The following is a 23,638-nucleotide window of genomic DNA, read 5'->3' as shown; positions in this document are numbered from 1 at the left end:
GCCTAATAGTAAAATCATTATGAATGGCAAGTTTATGCATATGAGGTGCTTAGCTCATATTATCAACTTGGTAGTGAAAGATGGGTTGAAAAGATTAGATACAAATGTGGATGCTTTTAGAAATGTCGTGTGGTTTGTGAAATCAAGTCCCCGAAGGTTTAGTTATTTCAAGAAATGTGTGGAGAATGAGAAGTTGGATAGTAGGGGTCTAGTTGTTATGGATGTGCCTACTAGGTGGAATAACACATACATGATACTAGAATCTTGCTTGAAGTTTAAAAAGGCATTTGAAAGGATGTCCGAAGATGATGAAGCCAATATATACTCGACCTATTTCAGGGAAAATGTGCTTAATGATGAAAGAGAAAAAGTGGCGAGTAAAGAGAAGGTTGGACCACCTAAGAAGGAAGATGGGATGGTGCAAAAGTGTTTGTGGAATTTTTGAAAGTCTTCTATCTTGTAACTTTGAAAGTTAGTGCAAGTAAGTATCCCACATCTAATACAACTGGTCATGATTTTATTGTTGTGGAGAACGAGATTGAAAAGCTTTTTTTGCTTTAATATATGCAAATTGGAGGAACTGTGGAGTTGGTGCTACGTGATATGACAATGAGCATGAGAGCCAAATACCGAAAGTATTTTGGTTCAATTAAGTCCCTTAATCAAATATTTGTAGTTGTCCTTGTCTTAAACCCAAGGTTCAAATTGAGGCACTACATGCACTTGTGTAGAAAGCCATTACAACTTCCTGAAGAAGAGATTCAACAGAAAAGTAATGAAGTGAATACATTGTTGAAGGCGATGTGTGATGAATATGCTCAATAAGCTTTCGGTTCACAAACACAACAAAAGGGTAAAGAAGATTTAGTTGTTCAAGGGTAAAACAATAATCTTTTAGTGTACCAACAGAAAATCCAATGATATTTAGTCAAATGATGGATGATTATGAGAAGGAACTAGAAGCCACCAATGATGTTGCACTTGCACATGAGGTGTATAGGTATCTCCTTGACACTCTAGAGAAAGTACCACATGGTCCACCATTTGACGTTTTGAAATGATGGAAGTTGAAAGGGAGGAGCACATATCCCACACTTTCTTTAATAGCGAAAGATGTGTTATCAATTCAAGTGTCAACAGTTGCTAGTGAGAGTGTATTTAGTGCAGGAAAAAGAGTAATTGACCCATTTAGATCATCTCTCCTTCCTCAAACAGTTGAGTCATTGATATGTCTCCAAAACTGGTTAAGAAGTGAATAAATTAGCAATATTGAGTATGAAGTAAGTTCGGCAGAGCTTGAATTTTATCAAGAGTGTGAAGAATGTAATTATTTTGTTTTGTATAGTTTGGTTTATAACTTTATATTAATTGTTGTCTTCTTCTATTCATTTAAAATTAACGTGCTTCTTTTGTTATTTGTTGTAGAATATAAAAGAAGAAAAGCAAATACTATATTTACAAGTTCAACCATCTCACCAAGTGTTCTTGAAATTGAAGCTCCTTAAACAACTCGAACAAATAAAGGAAAAGAAATTGCGGTAATATTTTAAACTCAAATGAATAAACTTTAAATTTCAATGATTCAATGAGGATAATATGATATTGGATGTTAAAAATGTCATGTTTATATTCTATTTTTCCTTACATTCAACGAGGAATGTTGTTGGAACTTGGACGTTGGAAGTGGTTTCGGATGTTAATTTGGAATTTATTGCGGATGTCATGTTTATGTTATTTTGGATTATTTGATTTTGGACTTTGAAATTTGGATGTCTTGGACTCTCGGATATTTTGTATGTTAGTTTGATCTTTAGATGTCTCTTGAATGTTATTTTGAATGTTTCGGATCTAATGTATCGAACGATGTTGGACGATATAATGTTGTTATTTTGAATGTATTGTATTGTTAATCTATGGACTTGGATGTTGGACTTTGTAATGTTTGTATTGGATGTGAATCTATGTAGGGACTAGGGAGTGAATTTGTGCAAAATTTGCACACTGCAATGTGCACTAGTAGTGAATTTGTGCAAATTTTAGTTTTTTTAATTTTTTTATTTTAATAATAAACATAAAAAAAGGACCCGTGGACCCGGCCCAAATCGGCCCGTTTCAACTAGGCTAGGTTAGGTTCGGTTTCTATATTAGAAAATGTTGTTCCCGACCCGTGCCCACCCCTATCCCAGACAACCTTGCTGACCTCTACACAATGTCAATGCCAAAGTCAACTTTTCAGAAGTTTGTCTGAGGAATTTGTATGCCTAACTAATCATATGCAATGATTTTAGTTCTTATTTGGAAGTTCTGTCAAACTCAGGGGGAGTATCCATAAGTATACTCACTTGATCTTAATGTACTCTTTTTCCTTACGATTATGAGCATTTTTCCTACTGGATTTTTGCTCCCTAACTAGGTTTTGACAATACACTTATCCTGGGTTGGTCATACCCTTGTGAGCTCTTCTACTTGTGTCTAGAAGACGTATGGTTTTAACTTAATGCAACTTCTCACTTTTCTCCTTAGTCTATGAGTTTGTATCCCATATTGGGTTTTACCATAGCGAGGTTTTGTGAGTTTTACTTTTTGTGCATTATTCCGTTCATTCGAGACTTGCATTCGCTCATGGTGCCGTCGACTTCATCAATAGAACTTACTTCATCACTAAAGACCTGATGCGCCATTTTAGTTGAGTATTTACACACTTAAAAGGGAGTGTTGTAGTCATTTTAGATTAGGAATATTATTGTGTAAATCCTATCATATCTAGAATATCTCTTAGATTATATATTATCCTATTTAAGTTATAATCATATTAGGGTAAAGATTTAACCTTCCATACTACTATAAATAAAGGCACAATGGGGGTGGAATTACACACACTTGACAATTACACATCTCTCTCTTCTCTCTCTTTGTGCCGCACCCTCTTTCTATGACCTCCATAATTGTTCAATAAATTATGCCTACAACACTATTATACTTATAGGGTTTTTGCCCACCTTATTTTGTAGAACTAATTTTTCTAACATCCAAAATATTGGTATTTAGTACTTAGATAGCAATTGCAACGAGAAGATTTCAAATGAGAGACACATGAAGAAAAGAAAAATAAAGAAACTCAAGAAAATGGGAGTTGAACTTCCCAGGTAATAAGTGGTGCAAAGGCAAGTCTTATCCAAGTATTGCATTTTTTTTTTTATCAGCTTTAGCCATAAGGAGTAGAGTTCAAATTGAACTTGGCCAAACAGCTGCATAGTTAAACTTGGAAAATTAAAGCTTCATGCAAGCATCTGTTAAAAAAAAGTCAAAAAATTATGTTTTAAAATCCGAAAAAACAAGAAAGTAAAAACACAGAGAATAAGAAAAATATTTTTATAAAAACCAAACCTTATTCTTCAATCCTACACCAAAATCAATACAGACATAATGACACAACCTAACTTAAGGGCCACAAAGAGTATATTATTGTAAAAAAGAATGTAAGGCAATATTACGTATTTTGAGGGAGTAAGCAAAATTTGTCTACACTGTTGAAGCAAGTTTTTGCCTCGTAGTTCATCAAAATGGATTTGACTAGTCATTTACCTACCACTAAGATTTTTTCCCACTCAGTTTTTTTCTTGAAAAAAGTTTTTGCTTATGTAGCTCATCGAAATGGATTTGACTAGTCATTTGCCTACACCTAAGAGCATTTTCAAAAAAAATATCAAATAACATCAAATTATATTTAATGGTTTATGTGTCAATTTGACATATCGTGAGATTTGTCACTCCATCCGATATGTTAAATTTTTTTGCTTATATTTTTTTATTGAAAGAGGTAAATTCACACTTATCAAAAACTACAAAACAAGGTGTTTTAATAAAGGGAAATGGGCCAACCGGCTAACATAAATCAATCTAATAAGTTTTTTTTTTTTTTTAACAAGATCAATCTAATAAGAATTTGGCGTTAACCATTGGTGTTGTAAATTTTGACAACGGGCTCGTTCATTCCTACTCAGCAATTTACTCCTCTTGGAGCGGTTTTTGCTGCCAGTTTTGGCGTTTAATTCGAACAATTCATCCAAAAGGGGTTGCTCCATATCAACTTTATCTCCAATAACCATTTCGATTTACATGGGTTTTGCGTCTAAGGCTGTGTTTTGGCCTAAATCGTCATTGCAGTACTCTCCTGACAAATCATCTTCTTACTTAATTTTTTTATTTAGTTTAGAAACTTGAATATTTTCTTCCAGGCCAACCATATTTTCCTCTTCAGATGAAGGAACAAGTGGCCCAACTTTATTGATAATCCTCTCTGGCAGAGGCTTGAATGGGGGGTCGAAGGAAAAATTCCCCCTCTCAGTCTTTTGATCCCAACCACACTTCATATGGAATTTATTTGTATACAGGAAAGCAAGGAAAATCTTTGTCATTTAGCCACATACTAAGCCCCAGTTTGGGGTTGAGGTGATTTTAAAAAAAGCTCCTATGAAAAAAAGCTGGGAGTGTTTTTGGTGTTTGGTAAACTTAAAAAAAATGGCTTATTTTGGAAGCTGCTGTGAGAATAAGCTGAAATCAAAGGAAAAAGCTGAAGCTGCAATTTGTAGCTTTGGAAAACTGGTTTTTTTTCAAAGCACATAGAACTACAGTGCTCCTTTAATGAAAAGATCCACTATCAGACTGTTTTTTTTTTCCAAAAGCACTTTTACAAAAAAGTTTACCAAACACTCTGCTGATTTATTTCACAGCCGCTTATTCTCACAGCACAGCCGCTTATTCTCACAGCAGCTTTTTTTCAAAGCACAGCAATACCAAACCAGCCCTAAGTAGGCTCTGTCCTCTTTTACCCATTATTCTTCGGATAATTGGAGCTTTCATTTTCAACGTATGAGTGAAGGATTTTCACATTTCTTCATGGGCATCAAGAATTTTTTGCATTTACTATGCTTTTTTTATTCTCCTCACACTTTTGAATGCATTTCTCAAGTTGATCTTGGATCTCATCCAATCGGTTTAATTGAGCTGAATGGAAATCTCGATATATCATATGAACTTCGTAGTTTTAGCAGTAAATCTAACCAGGCGTGCCAAATGGTTGACCCTAAAAATTACAACCTATGCGGTGTGCATGGCGAGCAACTATTAAGCTAACTACATCTTTCTTGTGAATGTCGGCGTGCCAACTCGTGGCCGAGGTTGATCGGGCTAGTGAGTGGATATGGTGGTGGTGTTGAACGCGCTGCTGACTTTTGCATTTAAGGACTTTGTTTGAGAAAGGAATACTCTTGGCCTAGGGTTATAGAACCTGAAGACAATGTTACTTCATTCACTGCAAAGTGCGCCAAATCAGTATTAGGTTGTAGGAGCAAAGATACTCAAATGAAATTAGTATCTTTATTGTGAAAGTTGTTCAGTTATCTGAATGCCGAACTCTGAAATGTATTTGCGAGTAACCGATCATAGCTAGAACACCTCACTTCTCTAGGAAAGCTAATGAAGTGACGTCTTTCGGCAAAAGAATCAAGGACCCTTCACCTGCTAAGACATAGATAACCAACTAAACCAAAAATAGTGTTGTTCAACCGAGTTGAAGGTACTCCCATGATTAGTTCAAAGGTACGGTGTTAGTTGTCAACCTAGTGATGTTCAACCAAACTGAAGTGCTCAAGGAGGGATTAGGATATTAGTATTTTTCTCAGAGTTATGAGAATGATTTCACGTAGAACATCTAAATTCTTTATTGAGTGGAATGGGGCTTTCTACATTGTAAACCCTCTTATATTATAGGGGTGGGTCCTGAGACTCCTGACAAAGCCATATATTTCCACATCAAATAATCCCAAATGAGAGACCACGCGATGATGCCAAAGTGATGCTTTCTAATCAAAAGACTCCATTTTCCAACCTTGTTGTCCAGATGCATCCATGCAACCATAAAGCGAATTGCAATTCAATTGCGATTCTACCTCTGAACCATTATCCTACGCTTTTTCATTCTTATTTCCTCTTTATCCCATGGAGGATTGACATTAACCAAAGCGTGGCTAATTTCCTTAAGTTGTACCCCACCTTTTTATCTTCGTATGCAATGGCGGAGCTAGGAATTTTTTACCGGATGGGCTAGCTTAAAAATTTAAATCTTTATAAATAAAGAAACTTGATACTGTATTTTTCAGAGTATCAGCTAGCTTAAAAAAAATCACAAGGTGAGCCAAAAATTTTGTAATTAAACAAATCCAAACTTGTACATGTATATAAATAAAGAAACTTGATACTGTATTTTTCCTAGTATCAACTAGCTTAAAAAAAATCACAAGGTGAGCCAAAAAAATTTGTAATTAAACAAATCCAAACTTGTACATGTATAAGAAACGATGAGAAAAATGATGTAAGAAAAAAAGATGATTTGTAAACTGTATTATATAATTTTATATAGTTAAACCTAGAGAATTCGGATTAGTGACTAAATATTTAGTGGGCTACATTCGAAAATCAATTAAAATTAAATGTAAAATTTTATTTCTCACCGAAAGCTACCTAGGCTACAACCCAGGGCAACCCTTAACTTGGCTCCGTCAGTGTTCGTATGAGCGGTTGAGTTTGAATTATTAATAATAAAATATTTGAAATTTGTTAGAATAAAGAGTGTTGTTGGACATAAAAAGTTAAATTTAGTAGTTAAAATAGTTTTTTACAATGTTCCCTTATTTTTTGTTTGAGTACATTGATATTTTTATACTAAGAGGAAGATGAGTTCGGCTGAGCCACATAATGGGTAATCTAATTTGATATTGAAGTCGTCATCCACGAGATTCAAACCTAAGACCTCTCACTTCCAAGTGAAGAGAAATACCACCAGACCGTAGTACCGAGTGACTACAATGTTCTCTTATTAGTTTAACATAAATTTAAAACTTTTCTTGAAGATGTTTTAAAGCTTGTAATGTTTGATATATTCTACCTCAATATCTTTTCCATAATAATAATTTGATAAAAAAAAAGGTTATTTTTTTGTTGGAATAAAATAAAAAGTTCGAAACAGTTTGATGCTTTGTGATTGTGCTGAGAAAGATTTGCATTAAAATATATGTCAGGTTAGAAAACAATGCTTTGTGTTAGTAGTCTTCTTCCTGCGCTCCTCTTTTTATCTTCTGCTTCGCAGCTTCGGACTCTCCAGTCTCCACCTTCCCATCCGATGGACTTCCTAAATTCCTCTCAAACCATTACACACCATGTGGTCGCGCTGCCGATACCCAGCCGCGGCCACATCAACCCAATGATGTGCCTCTGCAACTCCATCGCTTCCCTCAACGCCGCCGATGGCAACATCAACCTCCTTGTAACCTTAATAGTCACCGAGGAGTGGCTTGGATTCATAGGGTCGGATCCGAAACCCGACAACGTAGTCTTCGCCACCATTCCCAACGTCATCCCCTCCGAGATCGGCCGAGGCGCCGACTCACCCAGTTTCTACGAAACTGTCTTGAGAAAAATAAGAGCCCCGGTCGAAGACCTCCTCGACCGGCTCGAGCCGCCTGTTACTGCCTTGATTGCGGACACACACATTGTGTGGTCGATTGAGATAGGGAACCTGAGGAATATTCCGGTGGGTTCTCTTTGGACCATGTCCGCTTCAGTCTACTCCGTCTTTCATTTCTTCGATCTCCTCGTCCAGCATCGACATTTCCCGGTAAATTTGGCAGGTACGTAAATAACAGCACTAACTCAGTAAGTTTTTAAATTTTTACCTCCACTTTTTGTTGTTGCTAAATGTCATATTCAGTCATGTTGTATTTCAATTTAAGCATTGTGGCTTATTTTTGTTGTGAATTAAAACCAAAACTAACCAAATTTGCATTTTTAGGTCTGTTTGATAACTATTTAGTTTTTAGTTTTTAATATTCACGTTTTTTGCTTAACATATGAGAAAAGTAGTGATAAAAAAGGGAGGTGAGAAAGGAGGGAAAAACAAATCGATTAAAACATATTGTTTGGTCTGATTTTTTTTTTTTTTAATTTGGATAATCTATTGAAAAAATCAAATCGAATCGGGTTGCCAATACGACTGAATTTAACGTTTGTTGCAAACCATATGTCCTATTTATAACAGTTGGTCTTTTCTTTTTGAGAACTTTAACGAAATGTTTCTGGTACTGTTCACTTTAACAAAAAAAACCATTTTTTTACACTAAAAAATCAAAATTGGTACTATTCATTTTACCCTTTATTTTGTCTTTATCGTTAAAACTCAAAGTTTTCAAATATTTTTTTATTAGTTTTCCTTTTATTTTTTTTTGTAGAAAGAGAAAAAGAGCACGTAGACTACATCCCTGGACTTCCTTCTACACGTGTGGCAGACCTTCCCACGTGTTTCTATGGCAAAGGGATTAACATCTTGGATCGAATACTAGAAGCAATTTCAAGTCTGCCCAAAGCACGTTGGCTTCTGCTGCCTTCGGTGTACGAGCTTGAAGCCCAAGTTATCGACGCTTTGAGAGAGAAACTTTCGATTCCTGTTTACCACATTGGGCCCTTAATACCTCATTTCAAGGTGAAGGCCCAAATAAGGCCCATTGAGGCCCAACCTAAGCCCAACGAGTCCCAATATTTTGATTGGTTAGATAAGCAACCAAGAGGGTCGGTTTTGTACATATCGCAAGGGAGTTTGCATTCAGCTTCCAAAGCCCAAATGGAGGAAATCGCACGTGGCTTGAGAGAGAGTGGGGTCCGATTCTTTTGGGCGGCACGTGCTGAAGCTTTGGAGTTGCAAGAGAAGTGTGGTGAGATGGGGATTGTGGTGCCTTGGTGTGACCAATTGAGAGTGTTGTGTCACTCTTGTATTGGAGGGTTTTGGTCTCATTGTGGTTGGAATTCGACCTCGGAAGCTGTTTTTGCCGGCCTTCCGATGTTGACCTTTCCTATTTATTGGGACCAAGTGCCCAATAGTAAGATGATTGTGGAGGATTGGAAGATAGGGTGGAAGGTGAAGAAGGGTATGGGAGAAGAAGAAATTTTGGTGACTAGAGAGGAAATTAAAGGAATTGTTAAAAGGTTTATGGATTTGGAAAGTGAGGAAGGGAAAGACATTAGGAGGCAAGCAAGAGAGATTCGGGATATTTGTCGGCAAGCAGTTCGAAAGGGTGGCTCGTCTTATTCCAATATTGAAGCATTTATAAGTGACCTATCAAGCTATGAGAAGCATTGTTAATGACAATATAGTCTAGTGACCTTACTTTCTACTTTGTTGCAAGAGATAATAAATTCACATCGTGAATTAAAAAGAATAAAGGAAGAAGTATTAAGGCAATTGTTGCTGTACATTATTTGGTTTCATTGCCCACCACAAATATGTATGAGACAAATATGTTCACATCTCTTTCACATGACCTAAATCCCAACAACTTTACAATCTCTGTATTTATTCTTGATGCTTCTTTCATGGTCTCTGAACTTTAGTCCAATTAAAGCTTTGGTCTCTGGACTAAAATTTGTGTGTATTAGTTGCTGAACTTGTTATAATATGGAGCAATGGTTATTTTGGCTAGTTATGTTATAACTTAAACCAAAATAATGGGTTTAAAGCTGCAAAATATTGACAGTGTTAATATAGTTAGCTAAATGGACAATTGTTTCACATTATAACAAGTTCAGGGATCAATGCTTATGGATTCGTAGTTCTAAATTAAGCTATAATTCATGGTTCATTGGTCCAATTATCTTATATATATACAGACCCTTTATGCAAAGGGATTCTCATTTTTTGAAAAAAAAAATGAAGATTAGGTGTGGGGCTCACTCTACATCGAATTTTAACGATCCGAATCATCTATTTTGTAAGTCTCGATTCATAGATCATCATTTCAAAAATTCAATTCAATCCGAAACCATTTGCCTATTTAATTATCAAGATCAAATTTCATTGTTTTTTATATAACAAAGTATTCGTTTATTTCTTTGAACTCAATTAGATGTCTTAAATATTTCTGATTTGATTAATATTTTGCAAAGATGATCTATGAGGTACAACTTGAAAAATAAATGAATCGGATCGTTAAAGTTTGATATGATGTGGAACCCACAACCAATCTCTATTTTTATTAAAAAAATAGGGATCCCTACCGGCTTCCTATTATATATGTGCAACACCAACCCTTGCACTAGCACACGTCAATATTTCAATCTTTCCCCAGGAGAGAATGAGTACAGTGAAACTTGAACGAAAGCCAGTCTGCCACGTCATGGCTCTGCCCTATCCCGGCAGAGGCCATATCAATCCCATGATGAATTTCTGCAAATTACTATCTTCAAAAAAACCCGACATTCTCATCACCTTCGTCATCACCGAAGAGTGGCAAGGATTCATCGGCTCCGACGCGAAACCGGACAACATCCGATTCTCCACGCTACCAAACGTGATACCCTCGGAGCTCGTTCGAGCAACCAACTTTCCGGGATTTGTGGAAGCTGTGAACACCGAGCTGGAGGGCCCATTCGACCAGCTGCTGCTTGAACGGGATCTCCAGCAACCGGTGAATGTCATAGTTGCTGACCCGTTCCTAGTTTGGGCTGTGAGGGTGGGGAACGGAAGGAACATTCCGGTGGCTTCGTTTTGGCCTATGTCGGCGTCGGTATTTACGGTGTTCCATCACTTTGAGCTACTCAAGCAAAACGGCCACTTCCCTGTTGATGTGTTAGGTGAGTGAATTATCATCAAAGACTATATTGCTTGTTATGAAACGTACATTCACATGTGGGTGTCAACTTCTGGATCCCACGTGCATTAATGGTTGAAATGACTCATGCTTGCCCTAACATCGATTTTTCTACTTAATTTGTCGGATAAAAAGAAACATTGAATTTGTTACAAAAACACGTGAGATAAATGTGAAAATGACTACTTGACAGGTGTCAAGTACAAATCACTTTTACACACTTTTGTAATGTTCATGTAAATTCATTTTTAATTCGTCATGTCTAATTTTTTATGTTGTATTTCTTCTTTGTTATACTTAAATCTCTTAAAATTTGAAAATTTCTCATCCAAACATACCTTAAGTCATAGTGTCTTACCGTTATAAGAAACAAATTAGAAGCATAGTGTGATACTTGTCGGAAATAAATGAACAACAAAATGAGTCATGCGTGAAAAAAAGGTTACATGTCAGTGTATCACATAACTATTATGAATGAATTAGATTCATGCTATAGACGAACATATATGTAGTGTTGAAATTTATTTTGGGTTTAATGATTATTTGTGCCTAATGTACAATAGAGCGTGGAGATGAGGTAATAGACTACATTCCAGGAATTTCCACCACACGAATAGCAGATCTTCCAACAATTCTCTATGGAAACGATCGCCAACTCCTGCATAGAGCCATGGAAACTATTTCAAGCATGTACAAAGCACAATATATCTTATCCACTTCAATCTATGAGCTTGAGTCCCAAGTGTTCGATAACTTAAAAGCCAAACTTCCGATACCTGTCTATCCTATTGGTCCAACCATTCCATACTTTCAGCTTTCAGAAAGCTCTTCCATTCTTCACGATGGCCTCAGTTATTTGCATTGGCTAGATTCTCAACCTAAAACCTCAGTCTTGTACATCTCCATGGGAAGCTTCCTCTCGGTATCACAAACCCAAATGGACGAACTTGTTTTTGGGGTGAGGGACAGTGGTGTTAGGTTTTTGTGGGTGGCTCGTGGAGATGCGTCTAGGTTGAAAGAAAGTGTTGGTGATGTGGGTTTGGTGGTACCTTGGTGTGACCAATTGAGGGTGTTCTGTCACGATTCGATTGGCGGGTTCTGGTCACATTGTGGGTGGAGTTCCACTATTGAAGCTGTTTATGCTGGTCTTCCTGTTCTTACTTGCCCTATATTCTGGGACCAAGTCCCCAATAGTAGGCAAATTGTGGACGACTGGAAGATTGGATATAGAGTGAAGAAGAATGAGGGGGCTGAACATCTTGTGACTAGAGAGGAAATTGCACAACTTGTGAGGAGATTTATGGATTTGGAAAGCAATGAGGGAAAAAAGATGAGGAAAAGAGCAAAACAACTTCAGAAGACTTGTCAAGAAGCAATTGCTAAAGGTGGCTCATCGGACACTAACCTTGAAGCTTTTATCAAAGATATTTCCCAAGGGCATCATCATTGAGTTCATGATTTGTATTATTGGGTGTGACAATGTAATTCTATTGAAAGACCATCGTTTGTTTGAAAACAAATCAGGTTGAGTTTTATGTATTAATTTTTATTCTTCATCAATCCTCGTGATGGAATCAAAGATATATGTTCACCATTCAAATAATAAAAAATAGTATCTTAACAAAATATGTCTTCTTACATAATTTTTAGGGAACTTTAACGAAAAGCACCCGGTACTGTTCACTTTAACGAAAAACCACATTTTTACACTAAAAAGTCAATCCTGGTACTATTCACTTTACCCTTTATTTTGTTCTTATCATTAAAACTCAAAGTTTTCAAGCCCTTTTCATTAGTTTTCCTTAATTTTTACCCATCTCATTTTGTACAACTAATATCACTAACATTCAAATTATCTACTTACATGATTTTACCCGTCTTATTTTGTACAATTAGTGTTAGTGACATTCAAATGATTTATATTTACTACTTAGAGAGCAATTACAACTAGAAGAAGATTTTTTTTTTTTTTTGAACAGCACTAGAAGAAGATTTAAGACAGAAGAAACATGGAAGAAAAGAGATGAAAAAACCCAAGAACATGAGAGTTGAATTTCCCCAAATGGAAGAAAGGAGCTCCATGGGTACTTAAATTACCTGGGAATCAGTGAGCCCTACTCTGCCCGATTTGGTGCAAGGCAAGTCTTGTCCGCGCTGCTCCCTCCGGGCAAAGCATTTATTTTTATGTTTTTTCTTAGATGACAAAAGCCCACGTGCATAAGCCGAAAGGAGGAGAAACTGTATTTCTATCAGCTTTTGCCAAAAGTAAGAGAGTTCAAATTGAACTTGGCCAAACAGCTGCATAGTTGAATTTGGAAAATTAAAGTTTCACGCAATCATGTTTGAAAAAAAAAAAAAAAAACTAAAATATCTCTTTGTAAATAATAATCGCCATGACAATGACTTAAAACGAGTTGAATTGAACAAAATTATTCGAGAACTGTTATTAGCATGTTAAAATCTCTTTTTTTTTTGTCTCAAAAGTGTTTTATTTTTTTTTTCTAATCATAAAAAATTTGAAATGTAAAACGAGATTGTTGGAGTGCCAACGAAAATTTTCACTTATTATTTAGAGCAAATATTAACTTCTATTGCCCTACCCTTGCCACTGCCTTGGCAAAATGGGCGAAAGTGCTCTGGTCAAGGGCAGGCCCGACATTCTGTTTTTCTCTTTGGTGGCTAAGCTATTTTTAAACTATTTCTTGTTTTGACAAGAGCGATAATCTTGTATTTTATTAATAAATTCAAACAAATACAGAGGTGTCAATTGAGTATAATGCTATGATGACCAAGAAAATAATCTAAAGTGAATTTGCTCAAACAGACAACTATAGTAAACTCTTATACGACTGCAACATCATGAAAATTACAACGCCTCCTATACTAATTTGTCACAAAACCATACTCATTGTGTCAAAACTTGTGGGTCCCTAGACAAGTCTGAAAAGCATGAAATATTTCGAATGAAATCTCCCCTCAGCCGTACACAGTTAAGGGCATCTCGAATGGTTTAGGCAAATAAAGTTGCCTATTCATTTGCTTTATGAAAAACTTTAGTCACGACTCCAATAAATTAGGCAAATCAAATAGATATCATATATATATATTATTTGTTTAAACTTGGCAAAACTGTAAATAACACAACCTAATTGAAGGACCACATAGAGTATTTTATTGTAAAATAGAATGTGAGGTAATATTGCCTACTTTGAGAGAGTAGGCAAATTTACCTACGAAGTTTTTGCCTCGTAGCTCATCAAATAAAAAAGGGTTTGACTAGTAATTTGCCTACGCTAAGATTTTTGTCTACTCAGGTTTTATGTTGAAGCAAGTTTTTGCCTATATAACTTTTTAAACACTCTTCTCAATTTTCGATTGTTATATCGAATGTATTGAAAAAAATCAAAGGACAAAAATTTACAAATTGTATGTGAGAAGTAAAAATAGGTGCCCGGTTATACTTTGCATCTTAGCATGGTCCACAGAAAACGAAAAATACTTGGCATCCACTGCAAAAATTTGAAAATATATCTGGTCTACTTATAGGATTTTTACCCGCCTTATTTTGTACAGCTAATATCATTGACATTCAAATGATCTTGTGAACATGGAAATTCCTGCGATTAACGAGACAAGAACACGTGTACAAAATAATATTTGTATTAAGGATTTAGGGGTTACAATCTCTTCTACAAATTTAGTCTTTGATTCGATCTTCGTAATGTGTAAATTTGTGGATTGTGTTGTTGATCCAAGGGTCGTCGGGGCTTGATCCTGGAGGAACAGTTGTGCGGATTTGTTGATGTCGTTGACCCAAAGGGACGTCGGGGCTTGATTTAGGGATGAACGGATGATGAATGATGAACACTTTCTTCAAGGGTCGTCGGGGCTTGATCTTGAATTGGTGGAAGTGCTTCAAGGGCCGTCGGGGCTTGATCTTGAATTGGGAAAGTTCTTCAAGGGCCATCGGGGCTTGATCTTGAAGGAGGGTTGGAAGTTTCTTCAATGGGCCCTTTGGGCTTGATCTTGAAGGTTAATGGATGAACGGATCTTCAAGGGCTTTTGGGCTTCATCTTGAAGAACTGTTGATGAACGGACCTTCAAGGGCTTTTGGGGCTTGATCTTGATGAACATTTGATGGATGGATCTTCAAGGGCTTGATCCTGAAGTTCCTTGCACGCACCTTTATTTTTGTTTTTTTTCTTTCTATTTTTCTCTCTTGTTCTTATTATCAAGTAAAATTATTACAAGATTTTTAGTTAAAATTCAAAATTTTGAAAGTTTTTTCATTTGTTTTCCTTATTATATACTAGTATATGGTCACACACAAAGCATGTGTGTGTGAAATTTTTCTTTTTTTTTGTTTTGTTTTTGTTTTTAGCGTAGAAGGAGAGAAACAAAAGAGTGAGAATGTGGGAGACGAGTGAGAGCTTCATTTTATTTTTTATTTTTTATTTTTTTATTGGATATATGTTAAAATCACATGTAGATGAGGTTTTGAAAAAAATAACAAAATTTTGGTCATGTGAAATTACATTTCTATTCATATTTTCTATTCATGTTCAGTTTTAATTAAAGGATTAAATTAGTAATTTTATAGGATTTGGTTAACAATTAAGGTTCTATCAATATATAATTAGGAAAACTAATGAAATTGGCTTGAAAATTTTGAGTTTTAATGATAAGGATAAAATAAAGGGTAAAGTGAATAGTACCATGATTGACTTTTTAGTGTAAAAATGTGATTTTTCGTTAAAGTAAACAGTACTGGATGCTATTCGTTAAAGTTCTCATAATAATTTAGATTATATATAAGAAGGGATAGCAATAGCTTCAAAGCTTTAATCCTCGGTCTTCAATCTTCAAGGGAGAAATGGGCACAGCGGAAGTTGAGACAATCAGTCTGCCACGTGGTGGCTTTGCCTTATCCGGGAAGAGGCCACATCAACCCCATGATGAACCTCTGCAAGCTACTATCTTCAAAAAACCCTCTACTCCTCATCACCTTCGTCGTCACCGAAGAGTGGCACGGGTTCATCGAATCCGACCCAAAACCCGACAACATCCGATTAGTCACCATACCCAACGTCATACCCTCCGAGCACGGTCGCGCGAAAGATTTTGCCGCGTTTTTGGAAGCTGTGTGGGCCAAGGTGGAAGCTCCGGTTGAGCAGCTTCTGGATGGGCTCGAGCCGCCGGTGACCGCCATAGTTGCTGATACCTTCCTTGTTTGGGCACTGAGGGTCGGGAATAGAAGGAATATTCCCGTGGCTCCGCTTTGGACCCCGTCGCCGACGATGTTCTCAATGTTGCATCACTTTGAGCTGTTCAAAGAAAATGGCCACTTCCCCCTTGATGTCTCTGGTGCGTGTACACTTACCGCGATCATTATTATTGGAGTATTTCCTAAGTTACTTTAAAGTATCTTATAATTCAAAATTTTTAATTATTAAATATTTAATTAAAATTTTTATTGAATGATCATTATTCTAATTGAGTAAAATTAAAAGATCATTGCTATAATTTTTTTTTTAAAGTAACACTTGAGGGTATTTTTGTCCTTCCGTCTACTTACATATTATATATAAGATGGGTGCCAAGGGCTTCACATCTTCAATCTCCAATCTTCAGTCTTCAAACTTCATACAAAAGAGAAATGGGCACAATGAAGATTGAGCCAATCACCGTCTGCCACCTAGTGGCTTTACCCTATCCAGGAAGAGGGCACATCAACCCCATGATGAACCTCTGCAAGCAACTATCTTCAAAAAACCCTCAACTCTTCATCACCTTCGTCGTCACCGAAGAGTGGCGCGGGTTCATCGAATCAAACCCGAAACCCGAAAACATCCGATTAGCCACCATACCCAACGTCATACCCTCCGAGCACGGTCGCGCGAAAGACTTTGCCGCGTTTGTGGAAGCTGTGTGGACCAAGCTGGAAGCTCCGGTTGAGCAGCTTATGGATGGGCTCGAGCAGCCGGTGACCGCCATAGTTGCTGATACCTTCCTTGTTTGGGCTTTGAGGATCGGGAATAGGAGGAATATTCCGGTGGCTTCGCTTTGGACCCAGTCGCCGACGATGTTCTCAGTGTTGCATCACTTTGAGCTGTTCAAAGAAAATGGCCACTTCGCTCTTGATGTCTCAGGTGCATATCCACTTTACCACGATCATTATTGGACTATTTTCTAGTATGCTCCTATGAGTCCTATCCTTCCAAATTTTCAACTATTAAATATTTAATCAAATATTTTTAATAAAAAAAATATAAGAAGTAGAAATTTCTCTATTTTAAAATGTATCAAAGCCTTGGGTAATAATAAAAAGTTGACTAATGTATTTTTCAAATTGGATTTCATATTCAAATGAATATCGGAATCATAAGAAAGTAGGTTTCTTTAGCTATGGGACTATCAAAAGAAAAATTTGGATAGGAGCTTATACGATTTCATCCTTTCAAAACCGGAAGTGAAAGTTTTCTCTCGTCGGACTTAACTAATTACACCAACAAAGATATAGAGATGCGTTCCCACTTTAAAAGTCTATAAAAACACAAATATTTTCTAAAGTTACTTTAGAGTATCTTATAATTCAAAATTTTTAATTTTTAAATATTTAAATAAATTCTTTTTAATATAAAAATATAGAAACTAAAATTGACCATGAACTCTGGAATATCTAAATATTCCAGAGCGCCATAAATATGTTACCAAACGGATAATTAGATGGTTGAATTTTTTTATTTCCAATTTCCAAACGGAAGATACAAAATTAAAATAATTGTAAATATTGCTGGTCTTATATTGTGCTCATCAAACATCTTGACTCTCATCTCAGTCTTGTAAGTTGTCACACTCCAATTATTCTCGGTCGAGCAATGCTCAGAAAAATAATTTTGTAGACTAAATTTTGTAAACTAAATAACATGAAAATTGATAATTAAATTATTACTTAAGTCTTGAGTAACGTGTTTGATCTTTATTAGTGACACATCATTTAGTTTGCAAATTTAATATAAATTTTTTGTCTATATAGTGTTACCCATATTTTTCCTTCCAAGTTGGTTATTTGTCGCTTGCCACCTGCCAAAAGGATAGAGCATGTGGCGTATTATTGGGATGTTAGAGACTTTTGAGATGAATTTGCTTTATTAACAATTTTACACTGAAAAAGAAAAGGCTCAAAATTGACCAAGACCTGCCACTTAATACTACAATTTAGTAGTATTTATCTTCACTTGTAAGTAAAAAGTCTTAGATTCGATTCTCACCAAAAGAAAATGTGAACCATATTATCGTTAATCTATTGTGAGGCTAAGCTCACCCCCCCTCCCCTCAGTGAAGATAACATCGTTTGTTCAACAACAAAATAAAAGAAAAAAAAATTGACCCTGACCTTATCAATTTAATGCCTTGATCTTTAACTTATAAGTTGTGAATATGCTTGATCATGGTTACGGGTAGGGTGCAATTCCTACCTCCTCCGAACCCGAAAAAGATGAATAATAGTTCGCCACCAATTGTCTCCCTTTTAAAAAAATACATTAGATTCTTCTTTAGCAGAAGACAATATATTATATTTGTTCATATACTTAAGACACTTATGTCTAATAAGTGCACAACATAAAATTGGTAAGGTAACCAGAAATAATTATATCAGTTTGAATAAATTGCTTAAAGCCTTTCTCTAATTTATAAAGAAGTTGATGCATTTGCGAGCTTAAGACATTCTTATGAACAATTTGTATTTGGTTAATTTAGTAATCCTCAACTGTAATATAGCATGATATCTTTTCTTATATGTATACCGAGGCTTCTTGGTGCAATGTTCTTAAATTTTATGGTTTTGTAGAAGAAAAAGCATTTGTTCTTGGTTGATATACAATATAATAATGTTGTACGACGTAAATTATCATGTGAAAATTACAGAGCGTGGAGATGAGATAGTAGAATACATTCCTGGAGTCAGCACCACATGCATTGCAGATCTACCCGCAATCTTTTTCACAGACGATCCAAAAGTCCTCCACAAGGCAATTGAAGGAATTTCTGAAGCAGAGAAAGCAAAGTATCTTTTGTTCACTTCAGTCTACGAGCTTGATCCGCAAGTCTTTGAAGCCCTCAAAGCGAAGTTTGTTTTCCCTATCTACCCTATTGGCCCATCCATACCTCACTTTGAACTTTCAAAAACTCTTCCCACTAATCAAAACGACATCGATTATCTGCATTGGCTAGATTCTCAACCCAAAAAGTCAGTTTTGTACATCTCCATGGGAAGTTTCCTCTCGGTTTCGAAATCCCAAATGGATGAAATTGTTGCTGGCGTGAAAAGTAGTGGTGTTAGGGTTTTTTGGGTGGCTCGTGTAGATGCTTGTGAGTTGAGAGATTTTGTTGGTGATTTGGGTTTGGTGGTGCCTTGGTGTGACCAATTGAGGGTGTTGTGTCACGATTCAATTGGTGGGTTTTGGTCACATTGTGGTTGGAATTCAACTTTGGAAGCAGTTTATGCTGGTCTTCCAATTCTTACTTTCCCTATATTTTGGGATCAAATTCCAAACGGTAAGCAGATTGTGGAAGATTGGAGGATTGGATACCGGGTGAAGAAGAAGGCGGGGGTCGAACTTCTTGTGAGTAGCGAGGAAATTGGAGAAATTGTGAAGAAGTTTATGGATGTGGAAAGCGAGGGAGGGAAAGATTTGAGGGAAAGAGCTAAACAACTTCAAGAGATTTGTCGAGGTGCAATTGCTAATGGTGGCTCATCTGATAGAAACCTTGATGCTTTTATTAAGGATATTTCACAAGGATATAATTGCCATTAAGCTGATGAATGTGGTAGCTCTTAGACACGATTGCTTGCGTTTCAATACAATTGTTATATTCAACTTATAACTAGAGGTATCAATATGAGTGAGGAGTTTATTTTCTTTTTGCAGTTTGGTTGTGTTATATGTACTTAAAAATTTCTTGGGTAAATGTCTATTGATAGTCGAATTTGCTTCAAATCGTCTCAGCACTAAAGGATTCTACCATTATTATGTCTGCCATTGGCTATATTGTTGAAGACTTCAATGACCTGCTGAGGAGAATCATTTTTATACGCTTTTGTAATGCTGACGGAGGCAATGGGGGTATTTTTGTCTTTCAAGGAGTTTCATAAGCAGCTCCCTAGTCTATTTGCATATATATAGGTATCGTCTAAGTTTATTTTAGAAAAAAAATCATTTTATAAATTTATTTAATGAAAAAAAAAACTTAAAATTTTAATGAAAATAACAAAAGTTCAATATATTAATACAAGAAAAAAAATGACGCGCTTGCGTCCATCACACACACTATTTCTAAAACTGAACAGTATTACACTATTTTTATAACTGAACGGTACTATATTATTTCTGAAACTGAACACTATTTCTGAAAATTAAACGCTAATTATTTCAGAAACTACATAGGTACTACACTAATTTCTAAAGCAGAACAAGGACACTATTGCTGAAACTGAATACAAGTTGGCATGCCTTTATCTGACACTATTTTGGAAGAAGTCTTCTTGGCCTGAAGTTCCTTACACGCACCTTTATTTTGGTTTTTTTTTTCTTTCTATTTTTCTATCTTGTCCTTATTAACGGACAAGGATCCTCTCCAAATCCTCTTTGTGGGAACCGAGGATCAATCAATCGTATCCGTTTATCGTACATCATGCGATCAGTTTTTGTTAAATACTATTTATATTCAATTTTAAATTAAAATTTAAGATTATTTTTAACCGCACGATGTACGATGAATAGACACGATTGATTGATCCTCCGGATCCCCACAAAGAGGATCTGAAGAGGAACCTCTTCCCTTATTATTAAATAAAATTATTACAAAATTTTTAGTTAAAATTCACAATTTTGAAGCTTTTTTCATTATTTTTCCTTATTATATACTAGTATATGGCCGCACACAAAGTGTGTGTGTGTGTGTGTGAGTGTTTTTTTTTAAGTGAAGGAGAGAGGAAGAGAGTGAGCGAGGAGAGAGAGCTTTATTTTTTATTTTATTATTTTAATTTTTAATTTTTATTAGAGATATATTAGAATCACATGTATGTGAGGCTTTAAAAAAAACAAAATTTTGGTTGTGGAAGATTACATTTCTGCCCATATTTCTTATTCATGTTCAATTTTAATTAGAGAATTAAATTAGTAATTTTATAAATTTTTGATTAACAATGAGAGTTCTATTAATATGTAATTTAGATTATATAGGAGAAGGGATAGCAATAGCTTCAAAGCTTCAAAGTTTTCAAACAAGGGAGAAATAGGCACAGCGAAAGTTGAGACAATCACAGTCTACCACGTGGTGGCTTTGCCTTATCTGGGAAGAGGCCACATCAACCCCATGATGAACCTCTGCAAGCTACTATCTTCAAAAAAACCCTCAACTCCTCATCACCTTCGTCATCACCGAAGAGTGGCACGGGTTCATTGAATCCGACCCAAAACCCGACAACATCCGATTAGCCACCATACCCAACGTCATACCCTTCGAGCACAGTTGCGCGAAAGATTTTGATGCGTATAACTGAGAATGATTACGAACCCTGAAATATTAAATGCTTTTTTGTCTTCCAAGTTGGTAATTTGTCACATGCCACTTGCCAAAAGGATAAAGCACGTGGCCTGTATTATCGGGAGGTGTTAGAGACTTCTGAGATGAATTTGTGCTTTATTAACAATTTTGCACTTGAAAGCTCAAAATTGACCATGACCATATGAATTTTATATGCCATGGTCTTTAATTTGTAAGTTGTGAATTTATTTGATCGTAATTAAAAATAAGATGTAATTTTTACTTTCTTTGAATCTAAATAGGTGAATAATTGTGATTCATCACCAATTATACCCCTTTAAAAAAACATTAGATTCTTCCTTAGCTTAAGACAATATATTATATTTTAGGAAATATTAATGAAATACTTATGGTATTGTTCACATTTAACGTTAATAATATTTTTACCTTGAAAAATCACTCATGGTACCATACTTATACCTTTATTTTGTCATTTTAATTAAAACTAAAGTTTTTAAGGATTTTTCGTTATATTTTCTTATATTATTTTATTCATATACTTAAGACACTTAATATTTTATTCATATGCCAGAAATAATTGTATCAGTTTGAAAAAAATTGCGTACAGCCATTCTCTAATTTATAAACAAGTAGATGTATTTGCGAGCTTAAGACATTCTTATGAACAATTTGTATTATTTAATTTAGTTATTCTCAACTGTAATACTTACATAGCAGATACTTTTCTTATATGCATGCTCTATAATTTTGAGGATCTTAAATTTTAAGGTTTTGTAAAAGAAAAAACATTTTTTCTTGGTTAATATACAATATAATAATGTTGCACGACGTAAAATGTTATGTGAAAATTGCAGAACGTGGAGATGAGATGGTAGAATACATTCCTGGAGTCAGCACCACAAGCTTGCAGATCTATCTCCAGCGTTTTTTGCAGACCATCAAAATGTCGTCCCCAAGGCCCTTGAAGCAGTTGCTCAAGTAGTAGAGAAAGCACAGTATCTTTTGTTCACTTCAGTCTACGAGCTTGATCCGCAAGTCTTTGAAGCCTTCAAAGCCACGTTTGCTTTCCCTATCTACCCTACTGGCCCATCCATACCTCACTTTGAACTTTCAAAAACTCTTCCCACTAATCAAAACGACATCGATTATCTGCATTGGCTAGATTCTCAACCCAAAAAGTCAGTTTTGTACATCTCCAGGGGAAGTTTCCGATCAGTTTCGAAATCCCAAATGGATGAAATTGCTGCTGCGGTGAAAAGTAGTTGTGTTAGGGTTTTTTGGGTGGCTCGTGGAGATGCTTCTGAGTGGAGAGATTGTGTTGGTGATTTGGGTTCGGTTGTGTTATATGTACTAAAAAAAATATTATAAACTTAAGATATTGTATTCAAGATATTCATAATTGGGGGAACTGGATCCCCTCCGGATTCAAAAAGATATGTGCCCACTAATCAATGTATCCAGACAATTGAAATTTGATCCAACAACTACAATTATTATAACTTTCAGATAAACTCTCTGTTTGTAGTCGTTTGATCTAATTTCAATAGCCTATATGCATTAATTAGTGTACTCAGATCTCTTGGATCCGGAGAGGATCCGGTTCCATATTTGGGATAGGTGTTGCTTATCTACTGCTCTTAGAAACGCTTTTCTTATTTAATTGTACCGAGAATGGATATACTAAAGGTTTTTCTCTTTAATATTTTATTTTCCTTTTCCTTTTCCTCCACTCCACCCGTTGGGTCCTCCGCACCTTGTAGGCCCAGGCTTGCGGGAGCTTCTCGTCACGATGTTGACGAAGTGATCGAGGTGGGAGTTTCCAGTGGAGAGGTACGTGGTGTTGTTCTCCGTCAACCTATTGGGATCTAAGGTTGCTGGATAAGAAGAAGAGGTGGATCCATTTTAGTTTTGGATAATGTTATGGTGACTACATTTGTTGACTAAATTTAATAAATTAAAATGAAAGTTAATAATTGAATTATTATTAACTATTGATTAACGTGTTTATTTATTTTTATTAGTGACACATCATTTAGTTTGCTAGTTTAATCTGCCTAGCATTACTTTTTAGTTTTCTTAATGTTACTTTTCAAATTTCCAACAAAAAAAAATTACTTTTCAAGTTTACATTTGGGTGTCAACTTCTAGATCCCACGTGGGTTGAAAGGCATGGCTCATGCTTGCCCTAACATCGAATTTTCTACTCACTTTGTCAAGAAAAACGATCCGCATTTTCTACAACATGTGCGTTACAAAGACATACGAAAGAAATTTGAAAATGACTATTTAAAAAGAGTCAATTGAAAATTCCTTTTATATACTTTTGAAAAAGATTAATGGAAAGAGATCATCTTCGGATCCATTTCTTA

The 23,638-nt window shown here is 35.7% G+C and overlaps 3 protein-coding genes across 6 annotated transcripts; all 3 read left to right on the top strand.

Annotated features, from left to right (window-relative positions):
- The first annotated feature begins 7,075 nt into the window (after positions 1-7,075).
- LOC103447605 (UDP-glycosyltransferase 87A1-like) lies at positions 7,076-9,371 on the top strand. Its single transcript, XM_008386798.4, has 2 exons — positions 7,076-7,688; positions 8,286-9,371. Exons 1-2 carry the CDS (start codon positions 7,091-7,093, stop codon positions 9,191-9,193), a joined length of 1,506 nt encoding a protein of 501 aa, XP_008385020.2. The 5' UTR covers positions 7,076-7,090; the 3' UTR covers positions 9,194-9,371.
- A 750-nt stretch (positions 9,372-10,121) lies between these two features.
- On the top strand, positions 10,122-12,323 carry LOC103447316 (UDP-glycosyltransferase 87A1-like). Its single transcript, XM_008386515.4, has 2 exons — positions 10,122-10,680; positions 11,261-12,323. Exons 1-2 carry the CDS (start codon positions 10,182-10,184, stop codon positions 12,145-12,147), a joined length of 1,386 nt encoding a protein of 461 aa, XP_008384737.2. The 5' UTR covers positions 10,122-10,181; the 3' UTR covers positions 12,148-12,323.
- A 3,197-nt stretch (positions 12,324-15,520) lies between these two features.
- Positions 15,521-19,699, top strand: LOC103412792 (UDP-glycosyltransferase 87A1-like). 4 transcript variants are annotated; one of them, XM_070807805.1, is made up of 3 exons: positions 15,521-16,061; positions 16,329-16,846; positions 18,627-19,699. In XM_070807805.1, the coding sequence occupies exons 2-3, from the start codon at positions 16,354-16,356 to the stop codon at positions 19,514-19,516; spliced, it is 1,383 nt and encodes a 460-aa protein (XP_070663906.1). In that variant the 5' UTR covers positions 15,521-16,061; positions 16,329-16,353; the 3' UTR covers positions 19,517-19,699. The 4 variants fall into 4 exon arrangements, with proteins under 4 accessions (XP_070663906.1, XP_070663905.1, XP_028943999.2 ...); XM_070807804.1 differs by having other exon boundaries at positions 15,521-16,096; XM_029088166.2 differs by having other exon boundaries at positions 15,535-16,061; positions 16,287-16,846.
- The last annotated feature ends 3,939 nt before the right edge of the window (positions 19,700-23,638 follow it).

Source organism: Malus domestica, chromosome 11 (genome assembly GCF_042453785.1).
Source record: "Malus domestica chromosome 11, GDT2T_hap1".
Lineage (NCBI taxonomy): Eukaryota > Viridiplantae > Streptophyta > Magnoliopsida > Rosales > Rosaceae > Malus > Malus domestica.
Note: the sequence above shows the minus strand (reverse complement) of the source record. Positions and strands in the feature narration are given on the sequence as shown.